At 39.6% G+C, this 24,744-nt stretch overlaps 1 protein-coding gene across 2 annotated transcripts in view; it reads left to right on the top strand.

The window, feature by feature from the left end:
- LOC126361442 (calcium-independent protein kinase C) overlaps positions 1-24,744 on the top strand; it is a 219,019-nt gene that overhangs the window by 112,894 nt on the left and 81,381 nt on the right. For both annotated transcript variants that reach the window (XM_050007790.1, XM_050007792.1), the window contains exon 8: positions 9,345-9,519. In XM_050007790.1, the coding sequence (XP_049863747.1) occupies positions 9,345-9,519 (175 nt within the window). The remainder of the gene's footprint in view (positions 1-9,344; positions 9,520-24,744) is intronic.

Here is a 24,744-nt window from a genome sequence, read left to right as displayed (position 1 = left end):
TGTCATTTCTCTATGATGTTTGTCACAGTCTTTCAGTTGTTTTTCCACTAAACGGACTTGCTGCTGATTGTCATCAAATGTTTTCTTCAGTTCGGCCTGGAATTTGTCCCAGATATCAAGCTCCTCTTCATTGTTCTCAGTCCCCTGATGGGCTCTCTCATCCATTTGTCAAACGCATCAAGTTTTCCCACCTCTTGCATTCAGAAACTCGGTTGAATCCTTTCAGCCACTTTGTCTGGTCCTGACCAGCATTTACAGAAAGCAGTGATGGATTTTTGATGAGCATTGCCTAATTGAAGCCATGATGATGTAGATGTTTCCAAGTACCTGTCATTTCCACCAAACCTTGTCATGTCATGTCATGTCATAACAACAGTCAAATCCAAATCTGGAGGCAGGGTCCTCAATGAAGTGCAACATTTAGCACTGAAAGAACATTTATTAATAACACTGATATAAAGACAGAACAGGACTGCCTCCTGGATGGAGAATACTACAATATTTACAAATATTGAACATTCCAGAATATGGAAACATTACAAATGTTGAGCTCTTCTCTCTCTTTCAACTAATAAAATTTGTGAATCTTCCTGGCAGATTAAAACTGTGCACCAGTCCAGGACTTGAACCCAGGACCTTTGCCCTTTATGGGCAAGTACTCTGCCTACTGAGCTACCCAAGCACGACTCATTACCCATCCTCAGACCTTTACCTCTGCCAATTACTCTTCAGTACCATATCAGTGCACACACCACTGCAGAGTGAAAAATCTTTCTGAATAAAACGTGTGATAAAAGTTGTGCTCAAAATAGTGGAGACTCCTGTAAATATGGAACTTAAAAGAAAGTTTCGCTCGAACACACGTCTAAGGCGTAGTTACACATTGCTGTTCTGTTATCACCCTTTGGCCAACATGGTAGTAGGATCGTTAGATTTGTTCTGATTTTCCTAGCAATTGATGAGAATTATAAAATACAGCAATGTTTGTAAGTAAAATTAATAAAAGAGGATAGTTATGTAATTGAAGATGACAAGTATTTATGATTGAAACTGAGTAAGGTTTATTTTATTAAATAGAATAGCGTTCACTTGTGAATGGTGGAATGACGATAATAGAAAAAGAATAAAAACAGTTTTGATGTGAGCTTTTTTTCAACAAGGTTCATATATGGTAAATCTAGCTGTACATCAAGACTGAACACAGCAAATTTCCATACCAAGCATCCATCACATGTTGTTGTTGTTGTGGTCTTCAGTCCTAAGACTGGTTTGATGCAGCTCTCCATGCTACTCTATCCTGTGCAAGCTTCTTCATCTCCCAGTACCTACTGCAACCTACATCCTTCTGTATCTGCTTGGTGTATTCATCTCTTGGTCTCCCTCTATGATTTTTACCCCCCACGCTGCCCTCCAATGCTAAATTGGTGATCCCTTGATGCCTCAGAACATGTCCTACCAATTGATCCCTTCTTCTAGTCAAGTTGTGCCACAATCTCCTCTCCTCCCCAATTCTATTCAATACCTCCTCATTAGTTATGTGATCTACCCATCTAACCTTCACCATTCTTCTGTAGCACCACATTTCGCAAGCTTCTATTCTCTTCCATCACATATGGACACAAAATTTCAAAGTCTGAAAACACTGTAACTTTATGAAAATTGTAATTAATGTTCATTAAATGATTCTGTTGTCATTGAAAAGTGCTAATAAACAGTCCAATAATATATATTTAGTTTTTAATTTGTGCTACTAGCTCACGAGAAATTAATTTAAACAAACTTTATTTCACTGCAGCACATTGCACCACACTGAAAAACACTACATACAATACTTCAGCTTGCTTCAAAGTCTAATACGCATCAAAAATTATAGTTCCCACAGACTATGTATACTTGTGAATAATGAATTAAGGTATTATATCAAGGAAAAATAATCAATGTTTCAAAAGTTCCTGGCAGATTAAAACTGTGTGCCAGACCGGGTCTCAAATCCAGGACTTTTGCCTACCATGGGCAAGTGCTCTACCAAACAACCTACCCAAGCATGACTCACAATCCTTTCTCACAGCTTTACTTCCACCAGTACCTCATCTCCTACCTTCCAGACTTCACAGAAGTTCTCTTGTGAAACTTGCAGAACTAGCACTTCCACAAGTGAGGATACTGTGGAGACATGGCTTAGCCACAGCCCTGGGGGGGGGGGGGGGGGGGGGGGGATTGTTTCCAAAATGAATTTTTCACTTTACAGTGGAGGGTGCACTGATTTACATCTTCCTGGCAGATTAAATCTGTATGCTGGACTATGACTTGAACATGGGACCTTTGCCTTTCATGGACAAGTGCCCTACCAATTGAGGTACCCAAGTGTGCTCTGCAACAGGAAATTAATAACTTAGTGAAACAACTACTTCTTTGAGCGGCAAACGTACAAACAGATGAGGGGCATGGCCATGGGAGCAAGGATGGCTCCTTCCTTTGCCAACCTTTTCATGGGTCACTTCAATGGAGACTTTCCTAGACACCACAAGCCTTCATCATCTTGCTTGGTTTAGATACATTGATGACACCTGTGACATATGGACTCATGGTGTGTCCATATTCATTGAATCTCTAAATACGCTCCCCCAATTTAATTTCACATGGTTCTTTGAATTGAATTTTATCTTGTAAGATTAAATTGTATACAGTAAATGTATGTGTGATATAGGACTTGTCAAAGTATTAACATTCATTATCACTTATTTTTCTACTCCTTTAGCTTACATTTTTACATAATTGATAATGAGTAACAATACATACAAATTTAATGGCATAAGTATTCTGCAATACTGTGAAACTCTTTTTCAATGAGATGTCTTTAAGTTTCTTTGGAAAGTCATTGTCAAGTACACTATCTTGCACGTTTTTAGGCAGACTTCTTAGTAGTCTGATACACTAGCATTTGTAATCCAGTCCTCACTACCTTTTGTGATGTACATTATTGTTTTGTATATATACAACAATGAAAAAGTTAAGATACCTAACTTCTTGAAGCAGTTTCTGCACGTTTCAGAGATCTTTCTTCTTAAAATGGTCCTAATTGCTTTTTCTTTATGTGAACGCTCATTTTGTCTCTTGTTTGTTTGATTTTCCCCACACAGTCACTCCATACTGTAAATACGGTTCAAAAAGTCCATGATACACTGTACACAGAAGGTTCTTGTCTGAACACTGTGATAGCTGCATCATTCTTACAGACCTTATCAATATGTTTTTTTTCCCATTTCAGTTCATTGTCCACAAGAATACCTAAAAATCTAGCAGATTCTACTTCTTCCAGTATTGTTCCAGCAACCTCTAAATCCATGTCTACAGCCTTATCCTTGTTTTTAAACACTGCATACATAGTCTTTTTTAAACTTATAACCAGTTCATTTTCCAACAGCGATTGAGCTGTGACATTTGCAGATATGTATGCTCTTCTCTCAATCTGTTCCATATTTTGGTCACTATTTAGTGTTGTCATGTCATCAGCATACAATATTTTCTTTTCTTCCCCCTCAACACCAATATCATTAACAAAATCCTGTTCCAAATCTCATGCCACTTTCCTTGATGTTGACCTCATCATGACTGAGGGTCAGTTCCACACCTCTGTGTGCATTAGACCAACAGACAAAAAATAACTCTTAAATTTTGGCAGTTGCCGTCCTTTTCATGTCAGATGTTCCATCCCATAGAGCTTTGGCATTCAAGGCAAACACTTTTGTTCATGTGTAGACTCTTTACAGCAATACACCACCATTCTCATCTCCACCTTCACTGGACGTAATTATTGGTGAATAGTTTTTCTCTCTAGACAATTGCATTAAATTATTAATGTTGATGTGACTTGTGTAGTTTTTGGCATACAAAAACATTCTAAACTGTCATGGATTCATCTCACAAATGTGCTCAGTCTGTTCACTGTAGAATTAATGTAATGTTGCTGGATCATGATCATGTGACAGTGAATATCCAAAATTTTTATGTAGACATATTTTATTTCTTGCCATGATACCCCTTTAATTCTGTGCATGCAGATGTGACATATTTCAGCAGCAGGGAAATTCATTTCATGTTCACTGTCTCTCACACCATGCCTTTTACTTGGTAGCCATGAAACTGTACTTAAGCTCTGCCCCTCAGGCTGGACTATCTCCACCCTTCTGATAGCCATGCACATCTAAAATTGAGCACGCCTGCGTGCATCTTCAGCATTCACTGCATTGCACAAACATGAGAAATTTCTAGGCCCTTCTAGAAACAATCAACACTAAATAACAAAAATTTGTGGGTGATCATATTTGAACTGGCAATGTGCAGCATGCCAGCCAATGATGCCAGCTGCTGCTCCGCACTGCGTGCAGCACGGCACATGACAGTATAATTTGTATCCTCTTTTACAACTAGTTACCTCATTTAGTCTCTCTTTCCCTCATAATTTTCTTCTGATCTCAGCTTTATTCTTCATTCACCTCTTTAATTTGGTGTTTCCCATGATTTAACCTTTTTTACCCTCATTTCACTACATGTTACAAAGTTACTTGTACACTCTGTTCTTCAGCAGGAGTGTAATAACTTCCCAATAATTCAAATTGCATCTGTCAACTCTATTGTTTCACTTCTGTCACAATCTGTGTTATGTGTCTTTAATACATTACTCTTAACTTAGTTGCATTCTTCTTTGCAAAGACATTTCTTCAGCTTTGTACATACTTATTTGTTTCCTTTTTGCTCAGCTATGATTTAAGAAGGGGAATTTTCCCTTTTTGTCTGACTTATTTGAATAATTTTACAATGTGTGGTTCAGATCGTTGTTTTATAATATATTTAATATAAATTTTAGGTTAATACCTAAATACTGTATTAGCTTCATTTTAAACCTATTTTGACTTTAAATATTTGGATAATGATGAATGACAGGAAAAGTTGCAAATATTACTGTATTAAACTACCTGAAGCTAGTGAATATCATTCATTTTAAAAATAATTTAAGGGGTATTAAGATAGGTTATTAACAAATAGCTAGTTCATGAATGACTTCCAACTTACCCCATCTCCCCCCCCCCCCCCCCTCTCTCTCTCTCTCTCTATTTAATGAATAACAACATTTACGTTGTTGTTAAAGAAGTGATGATAAAACAAATTTTCATACTTTTTACTTGTGACTGAATAGCTGGTTTAGTGATATGGTTAATATCATATCCAATGTCTGTATAGAAAAATAGGTTTCTTAAGGGGGGTAGGATGTCAAACAGGACAACTTGGAGCAGGAGAGGCACCCACAGGACATTTTAATTTCCACTGTCTATACTTTTACCAACAAATTTATAAAACATTGTCAGCATCACCAGGAAGGATTCAGGATTCACACTCATAGCAGTGGAAGTTAACAAACATGACAAAATAAATTTTTTCTTACATGTGAAATTTCATCATTTTTTCAGTTACTGGTGGCAGAATTTGTTGCGTAAACTTTTCTTCATAAGTAGGAGAGACTCTTTGATGAATTTTGCACAGCATACAAACCATACTTACAGGTGTTGAAGGTCTAGAATTTATTTAATTTATGAAAAAATGAATAAGCTGTTACATTTTAAGCTTCATGTTTAGAACAAACTCAGTTTTTACCACAGTTTTTAATAGATATGAAAAATTCTAGAGTTTCATACACCTGTAACTATGGTTTGTATGCTGTGCAAAATTCATCAAAGAATCTCTCCTAGTTATGAAGAAAAGTGTACCTATAGGGACCAATGCAGCCAATAATAAGTGAAAAAAACTGACAAAATTTCAGATATAAAAAAAAATAATGTTGTGCTTTTGAACTTCCACTGCTAATCCTGATTCCTTCCTGGTCATGCTGCAAAAGTTTTATAAATTTATTTGTAAAAGTATAGACAGTGGAAATTAAAATGTCCTGTAATGCCTCTCCTGCTCCAAGTCATCCCGTTTGTGGTCCTACCCCCCTTAAAGAATGCAAAACTAGAGTTTTTGAAGATTGTAAAATCATGTAAGCAATAAGGGATAATGCAGCATTTTAGTGCAGTGAAATAACAGGTTTGTAGAATCAGATGAAAAGACTTGAGGAACATGAAGAAAGAACATATGAGTACTATCTTTGCCTCCTGCATTGTTGAGGTACTGTAACATCCCCCTCTCTTTTGAAATATCTTGACCACTTTCAAAGGATGCTAGGCCAAGAGGATTTGTAGTAGTTATCACTTGGTGATTCAGGACTCATCGACTGGTTAAGTATAGAAGCAAGGTGATACAATTAGAATTGAAATTTTCTTCATCACACAGTTTCATATTGATAGGCCACAAAAGAACTATTTAAGGCAACTTTCTTACAAATATTATACTAGATATGCTACAGAGAGAGAACCAACTATTAAATCAAGTGACTAAAAGACCTGAATAGCAGTCAGAACCGAAACCAGTACAGAACTGCTGCTGCTACACAATGCTAATTGCTATTCTTATATACCTGCATTGTTGATGCGACTAGTTATTTTCTACATTGTTGATACTAATAAATATGCTCTCCTGCGCTATGTTACCATGGAGTTTATACTACATATTTGACAACACCTGTGGCAAAAGTTGTGTCATATCTCCATAAAACCCTATGGTGCTGCACTTCCTGATATGCATGGCCCAGTCAGTTCATCATCATCTAAAAGGTGAATGGTGGACTGTAATGAGATCACAGAATCTTTGGGCAGAAGATGAATGTTGTTACTGACCACACAGCTATCCTCTTATATATTAGCAACTGATACTAAGTCCTGCCCACTCTTGAGAGCACATTGGAGACAGCACAGATGCCTAGCATGTTGAGCCTTTGCCCAATTTTCCTGCAGAGTCTTGGCAAGTGCAAACAGTGAGTATGTTCATCATTGGAAGCTCCTATATGGGTAATGGAGTCCATCAGGGAAATAGCTGACAGATTGGGAAGAAAGGTCAGTATGCCGGATGGTCTCATCCATGCTGCTAGCAGCTACTAATGCTCTGGATATAATCAGCTGCCACCAATAGCTGATATCAGCCCAAATAATTAATACCACCTGTGTTCAGAGTCCATCCGCAGTTCCTGTAGACAGCTGGATGAATTAGTGAAGACAGGTAGCCTCACATCCATGTTGAATATGTAACTTGTGATTATCAGTGTTTTACTCATTACCAATCATAATCTTCTGATTTGGAGCCAAGTGGAGGACTTATATCACAGTATTAGAAAATTCTGTGATGAACTTTGCTGCAGATTTCTTAATCTTTTGTATGAGTAGAGAATTTTAGGGCCCTCCTCAATAAGCCGGACATGTACTACAAAGAGGAAACAGCTAATTGGGTAGCACAGGGGTATTATTTAGTTTAGATGAACCTTTCCAAATGCTCAATGATGAATTATGCACTGTAATTGAATAAGGGATAGGTCAGCTACATTAATCACAGAGAGTATTTGTCCTATGAGATCAGAATGAGAAAATTGTAATAAGATATTGGTAGGTTTTAATTAGATGCAAGTAAGATCCCAGAACCACATTTGTTAGTTTCATGGCAAATTGCAAAATGGAGGGTGTTCTTGGAGGAATTTACAGATATGACAGGAATGGTCATTTGAAGCGAAACAGTATAATAAACATGGGTTCTAAAATGCGTACCTTAAAAGCTATTAGCACTTCTTCATATTCAGTACTGTGAAACAAACCTCTTCTGCTGCAAGCTCTTTGCTTTCATGTTTTGGGAGGAGGTAGTATGGACTAAAACAAGAAAAAAATTGTCTCGTGAACATGGCTCTGAAATGCATTCCTTAAGAGCTATGAGTAAAAGAGATGCGTTCCACAGTAAAGAAGGTGAACAAGCGCTCATAGATCTCATAGCACTTAAGATATACACTTTGAGCCCATGTTAACTGGTCATTTTTCCTTGTTTTGGTTCATAATACCACCTCTCAAAAAACGAAAAGCAAAGAGCTTGTAGTAAAAGAGGTTTGCTCCATAGTATCAAAGATGACAAAGTGCTACTAGCTCTTGAGGTATGTGATTTAGTTTACTAGACATTTTACTTCAAATAATCATTCCTGCCATATCCCTAAATATTGGCAATTTCTCTTGGGACATCCACTATGGGTCAGTATACACACATGTTTGTCTTCCACCAAACTGATGCTGAATTGATACATCTATCTGTGTGGCGTGGTAGGATGCAAATTTGGATTGTGACAGAGGTTTACTGTTACAATAGTAAGTAAGACAGTATATTACTTCCTCCAACATATATCTTGCAAAATGATGATGACACAACAATCAGTGAAATGTTGGCTCATATAGAAGCTATCCTTCCCATAAACCATTTACAACTGTGGCAGGAAAGGGGGTAAATCATAATAGTACCAGAAGTACATTCCTCCACACAATAGATGGCCGCTTGCAGAGCATAGACATAGGTGTTGAAAGAGTGACAGACTGTGATGTGTGCTACCCAATCATCATTACAGAAGAATGATTGGTTCCTATGCTGTGCCATCTAGGACATCAGTGACTAACATTCATTTGAAAGACTGAGCAGTTTCCCTTGCACTTCTATCAAATTTGTGCAAGCACTTCTGTATCTAGTTAGTTTCCCATTGCAGTGATTGCAGATTTATACAATATGCATAAATATTCTGTGGTGTTATTGTGTAACAGAGTCTCAAGACCATAGAGATGAATCCTTGTCACTATCATCATATGGAACACTTCACTGCCTAGTTTATTACTAAAATAAATCTTCAGCTGCAGTAAGAAATTTTTCTCTAATGTGTTTAGTATGTTTATAGTATTTGTGTTGCACACATGTGATGATCCTTAAATTTTTTAATGTAAACAATAAACCTAAATCTATCAATGACTGTGTTGAATTCCAACTGAAAACATAAGAGAATATTTGTAGGCAGTCACTTTTAATCATTCAAAAATATGATTTTTTTTCAGAATACATCCACTTTCTCATCAGATACAATAAATTAAAGTGAATCCAGTTTGGAGCGTGTTCTTGGGCACAGTTTTATGGAAAATTTGAGTAATGATAATATATGTTGTCTGGCAACACCTTTTTGAATTACATTCTCAAGTTCACTCTTGATTATGTATACATTAATACCCTACATCTTGAAACAATAAAAATATGTGTCTGTTTACAGATATCCTATGTTTTTGATTGATCCTGTCAATGAGGGCTGGGTGAACAAGAAGCTTTTTCTGTTGCTCATATTTCTATTTTCAGTACCTGATTTCCCACTGTTGTTAGAAACAGCATCTCTTTATTTGACTGCACAGACTGGTAGTTCATGCAACATGAGTATGAGTTCAACATCTGAGAAGAGCCTGTCCACAACTAACACAACCACAGCAAGCTCCAGGAGTGATGATGATGCATACAGCAGTGGAGGAGGCAGCAACCAGCAACAAGAGGAATCAGAAGACAAAAAAGATGGAGACTTAGCTGATCAAGGTGAGAAAATTATGAGTTCTGTATTTTTCAGTCTTTTCTTCTTTGAATTCCCTTTTAAATAAAAATAATAAAAACAAAAAAATGGATTGTGAAAAACAATGTCATTTGTCTGGAATTAATTTCCACTCTGCAGCAGTGTGTGCTCTGATTTGAAAATTCCTGGCAGATCAAAACTGTGTACCAGACTGGGACTTGAAACTGTAACTTTTGCCTTTCATGGGCAGTTGGTCTACTGTTTGAGCTATGCAAACTATCCAAGGTCCCAAGTTCAAGTCCTGGTTTGGCATAAAGTTTTGATTTGTCACAAAGTTTAAAATCAGTGCGTCCCTCACTGCAGAGTGCAAGTTCATTCTCGAAACAATCCACTAGGCCACAGCTAAAACATTTCCCTAAAATACCCTTTCTTCCAGGATGCTAGTCCTAGAAGGTGTGAGGGAGTACTTCAGTGAAGTTTTGAAGGTAGGGAAGAATTACTGGCAGAAGTAAGGCCGTGAGGGCAGTCTGTGAGTTGTGTTTTTGTGTTTGAGTTGCTCAGTCAGTAGAGCACTTGGCTAGGAAGGGTGAAGATCCCAATTTGGAGTCCTTGTGTGGTACACAGCCTTGAGCCAGCAGAAAATTTTGAACCCGCACACACTCTGCTATAGAGTGAAAATTTATTCCAGGCCGTGGCTAAAGCCACTTATTTGCAGTAACGTTTCTTCCAAAAGTGTTGGTCCCATAAGGTGTGTGGGAAAACAAAGTTTTGAAGGTAGAAGAAGGAGGGGTACTGGGGCAAGTAAGACTGTGAGGTTGGGTCATGATACATGTTTAAAATTAATGGTTACTTTGAATATTAAAATAGTATATTCTGCAGATCACATGAAACTACAGAGTTCTTGGTATAACATTTATTTTGTGACATTAGTGATTATATTGTCTACTCATGGAGTTAGCAGTAATAAAACTGTTCTCACCAAATAAACCTTTCTCTGACTCTGGAAATTGTTATTGGTTAGCCCTTCTCATTTTCTTAGTTTGCCCTTCTCATTTTCTTAACCCATCTGTTTTGACACATCTTAAACCATAAAAAAGGCATTGTTGCTATTTGCTGTACCATACTTTTTATTTTACTTGTGCCCACCCTCAACTGTTTGTAGTGTGCTGAGGGAAACACTATGACAGGAGAACAAGGGGAACACTGAAAAACTGATAATGATTAGTGACAATCATACACAAATTTACTGATGAATACTCAACTTTGTACAAATCAGCTCAGGCAGCAGATCCTGGAGTTCAACTACTATTCCAGAAGCTAAGGCTGGATCATAAACAGGTCTTGTCTCACTAGAATATTCTCTGAAGACAGGCTAGTGTGGATGAGCTAGAAGCAGATGATGTGACACAAAGTACACAAGTAGAAGGTGGCCCTCTTGATAGTTGAACTGACTTGGAACTGCTCTCTCTGCTGTGACACTGACGCGTATCACTCCTCAGGTGGTGCCACTGCTGTGACATCTTAGTGCAGCAATCGCTGCACTATGCGCCATCTCTGGAGTAGGTTGATGACCTATCAATGCCTTTGGTGCTGCCTGGTGGTGTGTGCTGTGCTTACAACATCACACTCTTCCCCTCCAAATCTACTGGCTAGTGTCGCATGGGGTTGCAGTGCGAACCGACAGTGAGGGGGAAGTCTGGGTGCAGGCACAGCAGATGGGACAAGAACCAGGACTGAAGTGGGTGCCAGGCTCCTGTCCATTACTTTTGCATTTGCCCTGAGCCCACATGGGAATTTCTGGCAAACTGTAGGGATGGCATACCCCTACATACAGGGCCAGAGTCACGAACTCTGGAGGGCCCCACCTCAGAGAAGAGGGCGGCAGGGTGCAGAGGTGTTGCCCATGGTGGCACGGGCTGGTGTGATGATGGTATCAGGGATGAGGGCACATCCACCTCCATGGGAAGTTTCTTGGGCTGAGATGCCATTTGGTCCATGGCAGGTGGCCATGACCCTGGCTCCTGGCTGTGTGCTGAATCTGTAAAATGAAACACAGTGCCAGGATCAGAGAGTTCCATAGGGCGAAGCTCATTCCAGTGTCTTTTGAGCAGCAACTCTGTAGAGGAAGAAACATAGAACATGTCATGTCCAAGGACACAAGGATCAGTCCCCTGTTGCCATTGCTGTCCAGGCCAGAAGTTCCTGAAGAGTACTGCATCCTGAATCTGAAAATGGGAATCTCTGTACTGATCGGTACTCCTTGTTGGTGGGTGTATCAGATGAAGCAGGGTGTGATGCTGGTGGCTATGCTGGAGTTCAGTTGGGGAAGGACCATCTCAAGGCATCATGTGGTAGATGGACAGGAAAAGTTGCAAGACCTGTTCCCATGAGTGAATTCCACGGAATTCATCCATCTGCACCTCGAATGTTCACACAAAATGTTCAACTTTACCATTAGATTCAGGGTGGAATGGTGCTGTGGTCACATGTTCAATACCGCTGGTTGTGCAAAATTGTTCAAATTCCTGTGAGGTGAACTGCAGCCCATTATCAGACACTAATACTTCTGGCAAGCCCTCAATGCAAAAAATTGGAGTAGGTTATCAGACAGTCCTGGCCATTATTGTAGAGTTCAGCAGAACCACAAAGGGAAAATGACTGAAGGCATTCACTACAATAATGCATCGTGTGTTCCAGAGAGGTCAAATAAAATCAATGTGGATGTGTTTCTGTGGACTGCTGGGGCATGGACACTCAGAAAATCCTCGAGGTGGAGCTGCCTGTTGCTTCATGCAAGTGGTGCAGTGTGACGTCATGACTTCAATTTGGGCATCCATACCTAGACAAAAACAATGGTGTCAAGAAGCTGCTTTGTGCTCACAATACACCTGTGTCCCTGATGCAACAACCTGAAAAAATCCTGCTGATGGGTGCGTGGGATGATGACCCGGGCCTGGTCATTCTCAGTGTGTAACAATAAAACACCAAACTGTGCTGACAAGATTTTACGGTGAGCAAAGTATCAATGTACTTCCATCTGAACAATATCTTTCACTCTCCTAGGCCACCCTGTAAGCATGGAATTCACCACAATGCTTAAATCTACATCTGCAGCTGTCTCTTTGCTATGTGATAAAAGTCTATGGGAATGAACTGATCATCCTTGTTGACAACATATCAGCATTCGAATGTTGAACCATAGGGCACTGCAAGATTTCATAGTTGTAGTGTGACAGCAATAAATCCCTACTGCAATTTTTGCACCGTGTGTAGTATAACAGGCTTGGTTGGGTGGAAAAGTGAAGTGAGTGGCTTATGATCCATGACCAAGTAGAACTTCCATCCATGGAGGTAATGATGAAACTTGGTTACACCATAAATGATCGCCAATGCTTTTTCAGTCTGACTGTAATTTGCCTTATTCTTAGTAAGAAGTTTGGGGGCAAAAGCTACTGGATGATCTATTGATCTGATATAGTGCTACAGAATGGTGCCTAGGCAACTAGAAGAAGCATCAACCACTAACACTACTGGTTTAACTGGATCAAAATGTATGAGACACACATTACTAAGTAGCACTGTTTCAATTGATCAAAAGTCAGCTGCTATTCCTTGGTCCATGTAAATGGGACATTCTTACACCACAACTTGTGCACTTGACGCCTGCTGATGACTGTTCTTGACAAAGGCACTCAAGATTGGCTAAATGTTCTTCTACAGAATGTCCTGACCCGACAATGTCCACCAGGTAATTTAGGCAAGTAGGTACCTTGGCAGTCACTTGTTATTAAAAGTGTTGAAACATTACTGGTGCTGAGGCACTAATAAAGTGCAGGCATTTAAATTCAAATAGCCTGAGATGAGTGTTAATAACCAAAAATTTCTTTGAATAATCATCCAAAGGCAACTTAAGGTAAGTGTTCGCCGAGTATATCTTGGAAACGTAATGACCCTGACCTAATCTGTCCATCATTTCCTCTGAGTGGGGCAAAAGGTACATGTTTCTCACTGTCTGAGAGTTCACAGTTGACTTAAAATCAACACACAGTCAAAGACATCTTGGAGGTTAGCGAAGTGTGACTGTTGGGGAAGACCACTGACTTGGACTGATGGGCTTTATGATCCCATCAGCATATTATTGCCATAATTGTTTGGTGACCTGCTCCTTAAGGGCAATGGACACTTGCCTAGCTGGGCAAAACTTTGGTTGTGAATTGTGTTTGAGTGACACATGAGTTAAAAACTTGTTCGCACAACCGAGACAATCGCTAAAAAGTTCACTAAATTTGTTTCACAGAGCTTGAAGCTTGTCTGTAGGCACATCTGTTAAAATTTGCAACACTGACTTGTGGGTTGACAATCCAAATATGCCAAAAGAATCTAAGCCAAAAATATTCTGTGAAGATTTGGCAGAAAGCACTGAATATGTCTTCATTATACCTTGAAAAGTAGCTGTCACACTGAAAGTTCCTAACACAAATTTCCTGTCCATTATGAGCTGACAACACATGCATAGATGGACTCAGTATTGGTGAACCTAAGTGTTCATAAGTAAGTTTGTTCAAAAGTGTAACTGAAGCACCAGTTTCCAGTTGCAATTTGACATCTTTTTTTACTTACTGTCAATGTAACAAACACCTTGTCTGACTACATTCCACATCTAAGAGAGAACTATCACCTCCTGCCTGTTGTTGTGAGCTACAACAATTTGTGACAGGTGAAGTGGACAAATATTTAGTAATGGACCTGTGTTTGTATTGGTGTGACTTTTTTCACACACGAAAATCACCTGACGGCTGTTTGCTAAGTTTTGTGCTTATACGACGTTTCACAACATTTACTACAGCCACTGTTCTGTGGCTAGCCATGCTGTGACAACATTAATGATTTAAACTGGTTTAGTGGCATTTTGCCTGGGACTTTGCTATCAATGCATCTTTTTCATGCACAGACTGAACATGACCTTTCGTTTTGCAAAAATAACAAATAACATTGCGACTTGGGCATTGAGCACGCTTATGATGACTAAAGCACTTTTCCATATTCTTATGTCTATCATCATTCTGCCTGCATGGGATGGCACTGTTCATGTCTGTACACTCTGACCATCACCACCCTCTTGTATCCCACTGTCAATTTATTAATTTTGAAGTAAGTTAATAATTTGGGTGGCAAGTCACATTTTCACAGCAGTTAGCATCCTGAGATAATGACACACTGCAGAGAGAGGTAGCAATGGTAGAATTTGAATAAACAGTTTTCATAATACCCATGTTTTATTATTTTTCTCAGTTATAAGTTGTAGGCTCATAGTCCTTTCTGAAATGCAACTTTTTCTATACTTATAAATAAAATAGAAAGAAACTTCCACATGGGAAAAATATATTAAAAACAAAGATTCCAAGTGGAAAAGCGCCAGTAGATAGGCACAATGGATAAAACACACAAACACACACACAGAATTTTGAGCTTTCGCAACCGGCGGCTGCTTCATCAGGAAAGAGGGTAGGAAAAGGAAAGATGAAAGGATGTGGGTTTTAAGGGAGAGTGTAAGGAGTCATTCCAATCCCGGGAGCGGAAAGACTTACCTTAGGGGGAAAAAAGGATAGGTATATACTCTCGCACACACACACACACACACACACACACACACACACACACACACACACACACACACACACACACACATATATCCATCCATACATACACAGACACAAGCAGACATATTTAAAGGCCTTTAAATATGTCTGCTTGTGTCTGTGTATGTATGGATGGATATGTGTGTGTGTGTTGTGTGTGTGTGCGCGAGTATATACCTATCCTTTTTTCCCCCTAAGGTAAGTCTTTCCGCTCCCGGGATTGGAATGACTCCTTACCTTCTCCCTTAAAACCCACATCCTTTCATCTTTCCTTTTCCTTCCCTCTTTCCTGACGAAGGAGCTGCCGGTTGCGAAAGCTCAAAATTCTGTGTGTGTGTTTTATTCATTGAGCCTATCTACCGGCGCTTTTTTTATACTTGTATAGAGGATGTTTGGCTTCATTTTGTTAAATAATATGAACACTGAAAGACTTTCTGTTGTTGAATAGATATATTTTTAGTCATTTTACTTTATAATGCAAATCAACATCAACCACCAGTCTAACACAACACACATAACGTGAACTCCATCCCTGCACGGCAAACTCATAGTACTAACTGCCAAACAACAAAGATTTACCTCTAACAACATGTAGCAAAGAAAATACTATCATACATTGATCTATTTTTGTAAAATCATATTTGAAACATACATTTCAAAAAAATAAAGTTCAAATAATTGCTTGTCATCCCTTATTTTTTTAAGAAGTCCATACTAATTGTTGTAATTACATTAGGTGTTTATATATGTTGACATTTATACACCTTTGTGTAGCTATATGGTAGTGAATTTTTGGGTTTTGAATCTTCAATTTGAGAATCGGTCATTTCATACAATCCAAGATCAGTTAGTACATTTATCTCACCATAACCAGTTTTATTACAACGTGACATCATACAGTGTGTCATTCAATCTGCACTGTTTAGGTTCTGCAGCACTACTAACACTGTCACTATGCAAGTCATTAATATTTGATATTTGCATTTCACAATCAGCTAAATCATAAGTGTCCTGAGCCTCAATTAACTGTATCTAAGGAAGGACCAGGTTGCTTCAGAATAACAGTACAGATTCTATCATCACAAATATCTTTAGTCATAGTGTCACAAAGCATGACATCGCTGTATGATTGTCCACAACACAAAAATTTGCAATGCCTAGTTAAAGCTTGTAATTCAGTGATCCACTGTTTATGAGTTTGACCTGCTGCCTGCTAAAGGTGGAAAAATGTGAACCTTGCAGCAGCCATGAGTGTTTGTTCATCATAGTAAGTGGTTATCTTGCTACCTAAAGTCTCAAACTCTAACTGTTTTGGTTTTTTGTCAGGAAACAATTTCACTATGAGCCTGTAAACTTAACTACAGAGAGGAAAAACGCTTTGCTCTTTGCACCTTGCAACTGATGTGCCTCCTTATGATTCATCAGTTGAACTAAGTATTCTGATCAGTTCTCATGCTGTTTGTTGAAACTGAGGAATGATAGAATGGCTGATGTAGGTTGCAACTGAGGCTGCTGTGCTGCTCGTAGATTCTGTTACTGTGTTAGCTGCATCATGGCTTGCAGCAACTGCTGGATTTGCTCACTCCGAAACTGTGTAACATGCATTAGAGAAACCATTTTGTAATATGGAAGCTGTGCCTGAAGGAGTTTGGATTACATGCCTTACACAAAATAGCACACTCGTTTCAGTAGTAGTGTCTGTCCTGAGTCAAAAGTCCACACACTAATGTACTAGACAAATAAAAAGAAATAGCAAGAAACAAATAACAAGTAACAAGTGGGTGGGTGGCCAAAAACAAAAATTACTCCTGTAACTTGGACAGATCCTATTCCTGCTTGCTGCCAGCTGTTGGGTCATACTTCTGATACAATCACAGAAGAAGATTTTACTCATGGCCCCCTTAACTATTTATAGAGCACCGAAGAAAACACTATGAGAGGGGAATGAGGAGAACACTGAAATAGTGATAAATGATTAGGGACAAGAATACCAACATTTACTGATGAATACTCAACTTTGTACAAATTAGCTCAGGCAGCAGATCCCACAGTTCAACTACTAGTCCAGAAGTTAAGGCTGAATAGCAAACAGTTCTTGTGCCACTAGAATGTTCACTGAAGATGGGATGGTGTGAACTTAATAAAGAAGACGATGTGGCTCAAAGTACACAAGAAGAACTGACACGGAACTGCCCCTTCTCCTGGGGCACCAGCAAATATCACTTCTCAGGCAGTGCCACGGCGGTGACTTCCTGGTGCGGCAATCACTGGGATATAGGCCATCTTTGGAGTATGTTGTCAACCTATCAAAGCCTGTGGTGCTGCCTTATTGTGCGTGCTGTGCTTATGACTACACATTGTTTCTCTTACAAATGTGTTACCATAACTTCTATCAATGTAGCACATTATCACTATGTTTTAAATTTCATTGAGTAGTAAATGGAAGAATAGACCAGCATTTATGCATATTGGCGTGGAAAGAATGTATAAAATAGTAGTAAAACTGGATGGCATGCTATTAACCAACTTTGCAAAAGAAAGGGGTTTGCACTACACTTTTGATGATTTCTTAGAACAGGAAATTTTGGTGATTTACCATTGTTATTTCCCAGTGTTGTTCAATGAGTGACAGTCAACACTTGAGTGTGATATTATTACAGAACAGAGTGAATAAAGAGGAGTAATGTTACTTTTTTTCAAAATGATTCACACAGGACATAATCTTCCTTGAAGTTGTTCTTGTCTATGTACTTGGTTTGATGTGCTGATGACATACAGGAACACATATTTTGACAAGGCAGAACAGTGCAACAGTTACAAAACTGAACTCTCATTCAGGAAGAATAGGGTTCAAATCTTAATCCATACCTTTCAGTAGGCTAGAATTGATTTCCTTGTGCAGTTTTGTCAGAGTGAAATAGTGCTGTATCCATAATATCTTTGGCATCAGTGGGGTTTTGCATTTTAACTTGCTTCATTTTTTCACATACCTGCATTAGTAAGTCACAATTTTTTTTAATGCCTGAGGACAGATCACAAACATCTGGGACCAATGTGGGATGATTCACTACCACGTAGATGACACTTGGATGAGATGAAACAGAAATTGAAGAACTGTGATTCTACTGTGGGTAAACTGCTGGTGAATATTACACATCTGTTTGATATAACATTGTTCATGTGGCACAGTGGATGTCCAAATATGGAAGGCAATGAAATCGAAAATTTGTGGTAAGTTCCTATGGGACCAAACTGCTGAGGTCATCGGTCCCTGAAAGGCAGTCACAATAATGTCAAGAACAATTATGGACACTTAACACACATGAATTCTGGATATGGTACGTAAAACATCATAAAACTAGAAGACCAGTACAGATTGCCAAGGAGTACAAGAAGACCATACTTAAGAAACACAGTCATATAATTGACTCAACCAGTAAGACGGAAAAATCCATACTCATTACAAAATTACAAAACTTTGAGTGATTTTATTGATTTTATGTGCAGTGAGGACAGTGCTGAGCAGGAGGGGGGGGGGATGATGTAAACAATTTGAACCGTACAAGATGACACTATATGTCGACTTGATATATGGAGTGCATATTACAGTGCAACATATATAACATATATTAATTTCAAAATAAACTTCACAATCATGCATAGATTGTTATGTGTTGCGCTGAACTGACAGAAGAAGATTAAAATAGGCAACTGTCCACTAGCACAATCTGTTCAAGTGGTTTTCTCAGGAACACACATACCAAAATTTCATTATGTGTTGCCAAATTTGTGTGATATATTACTTGCATAAAATAAAAAAAACAAACACCTTCAGTCACAATTGTAATTTTATTTCAATGCACAATGCATTTCAGGCCCTGGGGGGCTCATCTTCAGGTGCTTCGACAGTTTCCATGATTTTTTTTTCAAAATTTAGGTTTATTCTGCTCCTGGTAAGGTGGATCAGTGTATTACAAAGCAGTGCATTGTGAATATAAGTTTACAAAACTAAGACAAATCAAAAAATAACCATTTCCCATAGTGGATACATAGTTTTGAAGTACTCATACAGCACTTCGAAACAAAGGATCCACTACAGAAAACAGTATGTTATTTTTCAGTTTGTCTTAGTTTTGTAAAATTATATTCACAGTGTGCCACTTTGTGATATACCATGAATGAATCAAAATTTGGAACAAAAGTTGATGTAGGCTGTCAAAGCACATGAAACCCCCAGGGCTTAAAATGCATTGTGCATTGAAATAAAATCATGATTGTGATTGAAGGCAGTAATTTTACTTTTTTTGGTGAGAAAAACATTCATGCTGCACAATGAGACAATATACTAGGATAAATCTCAATCAAAATTGCACATGAAATTATATACAGATTCATGGCAAAGGAATCAAAAAGTATTGTTTCATGTGTATGCATCTGAAGAATTTTCAGACCAAAAGACTTTCACAAAACATGGAACGACTTTTCCTTGGGCCTCAGAAAATCTGACTACCGTTTTAAGCAGTAATTAATCGTTATTTAATAATAGTGCAGAATGCAGGTTACAAAAATTAAAATAAGTTAAAATAATTAATATTTCATAACCTGAAATATATGAAGACAAGAATGGGATTAAAGTAAACTTGGTAAAACTATTAGAAGGTTAAAGAATAGTATCAATGAACTTCTGATTTGTTTAGATGAACTGCAGCTTACTGATGGCTGTTCTAAGATGACTGTCCACCCACAAAGTCAAGGGAGTGACCATATCCATAGAAGTCAAATGGCCTCATCCGGTACTGCGAGCTCTCACAGTGCAGCCAATCTAGTCAGCTGTAGCTATCAGATGACACTGTGTTTGCTGCATCTACATACTCTTAAATGAAAACAGGCATAAAATGTGGAGTTATAGATCACAGAAATGTTTTACGTTATTGAGTTTGAAGTTATTTAAATACATTGATATCTTCAGTAATGATACTCTTTGCATACAGTATTGAGTATTATGGTTGGTAGTAACTAGAAACAAGCAAATATCAGTTTGAAATCATAGATCACATTTAGTCTTATATCAAACCAGCTACTCCCATCAACCAACTCACCAAGAATCTTCTTATAAGGAACCGTTAATACAAGTTATGCAGATATAATGTATACATTTGACTACTGAATATGAATGATTAATTTTATGAGTATAATTTGTCATTTAGATACTGCAGGTCTGACAAGGAAAATGGAAGAGTTGTTCTTTAGTTTTAAAAGTGATAATAATCTAAAAATATATCTAAAAACAAAGGTGATGTGACTTACCAAACAAAAGCGCTGGCAGGTCGATAGATACACAAACAAACACAAACATACACACAAAATTCAAGCTTTCGCAACCAACTGTTGCTGATGAGGTATGAGTGGCAGCAACTTGAAATTAGCGGAGGTTGAGGCCTGGTGGATAACGAGAAGAGAGGATATACTGAAGGGCAAGTTCCCATCTCCGGAGTTCTGACAGGTTGGTGTTAGTGGGAAGTATCCAGATAACGCAGACGGTGTAACACTGTGCCAAGATGTGCTGGCCGTGCACCAAGGCATGTTTAGCCACAGGGTGATTCTTATTACCAACAAACACTGTGTGCCCGTGTCCACTCATGCGAATGGACAGTTTGTTGCTGGTAATTCCCACATAGAAAGGTTCACAGTGTAGGCAGGTCAGTTGGTAAATCACATGGGTGCTTTCACACGTGGCTCTGTCTTTGATCATGTACTCTTTCCGGGTTACAGGACTGGAGTAGGTGGTGGTGGGAGGGTGCATGGGACAGGTTTTACACCGGGGGTGGTTACAAGGGTAGGAGCCAGAGGGTAGGGAAGATTGTTTGGGGATTTCATAGGGATGAACTAAGAGGTTACGAAGGTTAGGTGGACGGCGGAAAGACACTCTTGGTGGAGTGGGGAGGATATCGTGAAGGATGGATCTCATTTCAGGGCAGGATTTGAGGAAGTCGTATCCCTGCTGGAGAGCCACATTCAGAGTCGGATCCAGTCCCGGAAAGTATCCTGTCACAAGTGGGGCACTTTTGTGGTTCTTCTGTGGGAGCTTCTGGGTTTGATGGGATGAGGAAGTGGTTCTGGTTATTTGCTTCTGTACCAGGTCGGGAGGGTAGTTGCGGGATGCGAAAGCTGTTTTCAGGTTGTTGGTGTAATGGTTCACTGATTCCTGACTGGAGCAGATTCATTTGCCACGAAGACCTATGCTGTGGGGAAGGGATCGTTTGATGTGGAATGGGTGGCAGCTGTCATAATGGAGGTACTGTTGTTTGTTGGTGGGTTTGATGTGGACAGACGAGTGAAGCTGGCCATTGGACAGATGGAGGTCAACGTCAAGGAAAGTGGCATGGGATTTGGAGTAGGACCAGGTGAATCTGATGGAACCAAAGGAGTTGAGGTTGGAGAGGAAATTCTGGAGTTGTTCTTCACTGTGAGTCAAGATCATGAAGATGTCATCAATAAATCTGTACCAAACTTTGGGTTGGCAGGCTTGGGTAACCAAGAAGGCTTCCTCTAAGCGACCCATAAATAGGTTGGCATACAAGGGGGCCATCCTGCTACCCATGGCTGTTCCCTTTAATTGTTGGTATGTCTGGCCTTCAAAAGTGAAGAAGTTGTGGGTCAGGATGAAGCTGGCCTAAGGTAATGAGGAAAGAGGTTTTAGGTAGGGTGGCAGGTGATCGGCGTGAAAGGAAGTGCTCCATCAGAGAGAGGCCCTGGACGAGCGGAATAGTTGTGTATAAGTAAGTGGCATCAATGGTTACAAGGATGGTTTCCGGGGTAACAGATTGGGTAAGAATTCCAGGCATTCGAGAAAGTGGTTGGTGTCTTTGGTGAAGGATGGGAGACTGCATGTAATGGGTTGAAGGTGTTGATCTACGTAGGCAGAGATACGTTCTGTTGGGGCTTGATAACCAGCTACAATGAGGCGGCCGGGATGATTGGGTTTGTGAACTTTAGGGAGACGGTAGAAGGTAGGGGTGCGGGGTGTCGCTGGGGTCAGGAGGTTGATGGAGTCAAGTGAAAGGTTTTGTAGGGGGCCTATGGTTCTGAGGATTCCTTGGAGCTCCACCTGGACATCAGGAATGGAATTACCTTGGCAAACTTTGTATGTGGTGTTGTCTGAAAGCTGATGCAGCCCCTCAGCTACATACTCCCGACGATCAAGTACCACGGTCGTGGAACCCTTGTCCGCTGGAAGAATGATGATGGATCGGTCAGCCTTCAGATCACGGATAGCTTGGGTTTCAGCAGTGATGATGTTGGGAGTAGGATTAAGGTTTCTTAAGAAGGATTGAGAGGCAAGCCTGGAAGTCAGAAATTCCTGGAAGGTGTGGAGAGGGTGATTTTGAGGAAGAGGTGGTGGGTCCCACTGTGATGGAGGACGAAACTGTTCCAGGCAAGGTTCAATTTGGATAAAGTCTTGGGGAGTTGGATCATTAGAAGTAGGATTAGGATCAGTTTTCTTCGTGGCAAAGTGATATTTCCAGCAGAGAGTACGAGTGTAGGACAGTAAATCTTTGACGAGGGCTGTTTGGTTGAACCTGGGAGTGGGACTGAAGGTGAGGCCTTTGGAAAGGACAGAGGTTTTGGATTGGGAGAGAGGTTTGGAGGAAAGGTTAGCTACTGAATTAGGGTGATGTGGTTCCAGATTGTGTTGATTGGAATTTTGAGGTGGGGAGTGGAGCTGGAAGTGGGAGATTGAGTAGATGGGAGAGACTGGGTTTGTGTGCAATGAGAGGAGGTTGAGGTTTGCTGGAAAGGTTGTGAAGGGTGATTGAGTTGCCTTTCTGGAGGTGGGAAACCAGGAGATTGGATAGTTTTTTGAGGTGGAGGGTGGCATGCTGTTCTAATTTGCGGTTGGCCTGTAGGAGGATGCTCTGAACAGCCGGTGTGGATGTGGGAGAGGAAAGATTGAGGACTTTTATTAAGGATAGGAGCTGACGGGTGTGTTCATTGGCTGAGTTGATGTGTAGGTGAAGGATTAGGCGGGTGAGAGCTATGGATTGTTCAGTTTGGAACTGGTATAGGGACTGATGGAAAGAAGGGTTACAGCCAGAGATGGGAACTTTAAGAGTGAGGCCTTTGGGGGTAATGCCAAATGTCAGACAAGCCTGAGAAAATAAAATATGGGAGCATAAACTGGCTAGGGCGAAGGCATGTTTGCGGAAGGAATGTAAATAAAACTTAATGGGGTCGTTGTGGGGGTGTCGTGGGGGCGACATAGTATTAGAAGGTGGAAAGTGTAACATGAGGCTGAAATGAAAATTATAGTAAAAAATTTTTATGGGGAGAGATAAAGGTGAACTAGAAAGAAACTGGAGATCTGGTGTGAAAAAAGGCGAAAAAGTGTTGGCTAAAGCTGGGCTATGTTGACCCTGTGGTGAACTTGGGTTGGTGGACAACGATATGCATGAAGGTTAGTTGGTTGTGTTGTCTCACCTGTCTTTCAACAACATCTTTGCCTGTGTACTTCCTCCTTGACTGGCATCTCTGCCGAAACTCTTTGCCTTTACAAATGTCTGCTTGTGTCTGTGTATGTGCGGATGGATATGTGTGTGTGTGTGAGTGTATAACTGTCCTTTTTTCCCTTAAGGTAAGTCTTTCTGCTCCCGGGATTGGAATGACTCCTTACCCTCTCCCTTAAAACCCACATCCTTTCGTCATTCCCTCTCCTTCCCTCTTTCCTGAAGAAGCAACCGTTGGTTGTGAAAGCTTGAATTTTGTGTGTATGTTTGTGTATCTATCGACCTGCCAGTGTTTTTGTTTGGTAAGTCACATCAACTTTGTTTTTAGATATATTTTTCCCACGTGGAATGTTTCCCTCTATTATAATAATCTAAAAATATTGACTGTTTTAGATTTTGCAGTGATTGGTAAGAGGGTGTTTGAAAAGTTCTCGGAACAGAATATAAAAAAAGTACTTACACCACTGAAACTTTTTTTGTTTTTCTATACCAGTCTCATTGTAGGGTAATGCACTTGGTCCAATGATGTTCCAGTGCCTTGATTCCATCTTGAAAATGAGTTTCCTCTAGACCTGCAAAATAGTTGCCAACTCCAGCTATCAATACTTCATTTGAAGTGACTCTTCACCTACCAAGAAAAATTTTCTGTTTTGGAAAGAGATGGAAGTCTGACAGAGCCATATCAGGTGAATAAGGTGGGTGTGGCAACAATTCATACCTTAGTTCATGTAATTTAGCCATGGTGATGGCACATGTGTGTTGATCCAATGTCAAGAGTCGCGACACCCATCTTGCAGGTAATTTTTTCATTTCTAATTCTTCAGTTAAAATGTGATATATCCTTTCAGATAACATCTGGCAAGTGTGAGCAATTTCACGCACTTTCAATTGGTGATTCTCCATGACCATTTTGTGCATTTTTGCAATGATTTCTGGAGTAGTGGCACATCTTATCTGACCACTGCATGGATCATCGTCTAAGCTCTCCTGACCAAATTTAAATTCATTTTTCAACTTGGCAACAGCTGAATGTGCAGGAGCAGAGTCTCCCAGTGTATTACGTAAATTGGCATGAACGCCCTTTGAGTTCATACCTTTCTTTACGAAG

This window comes from Schistocerca gregaria, chromosome 1 (genome assembly GCF_023897955.1).
Source record: "Schistocerca gregaria isolate iqSchGreg1 chromosome 1, iqSchGreg1.2, whole genome shotgun sequence".
NCBI classification, from domain to species: Eukaryota; Metazoa; Arthropoda; class Insecta; order Orthoptera; family Acrididae; genus Schistocerca; species Schistocerca gregaria.
Note: the sequence above shows the minus strand (reverse complement) of the source record. Positions and strands in the feature narration are given on the sequence as shown.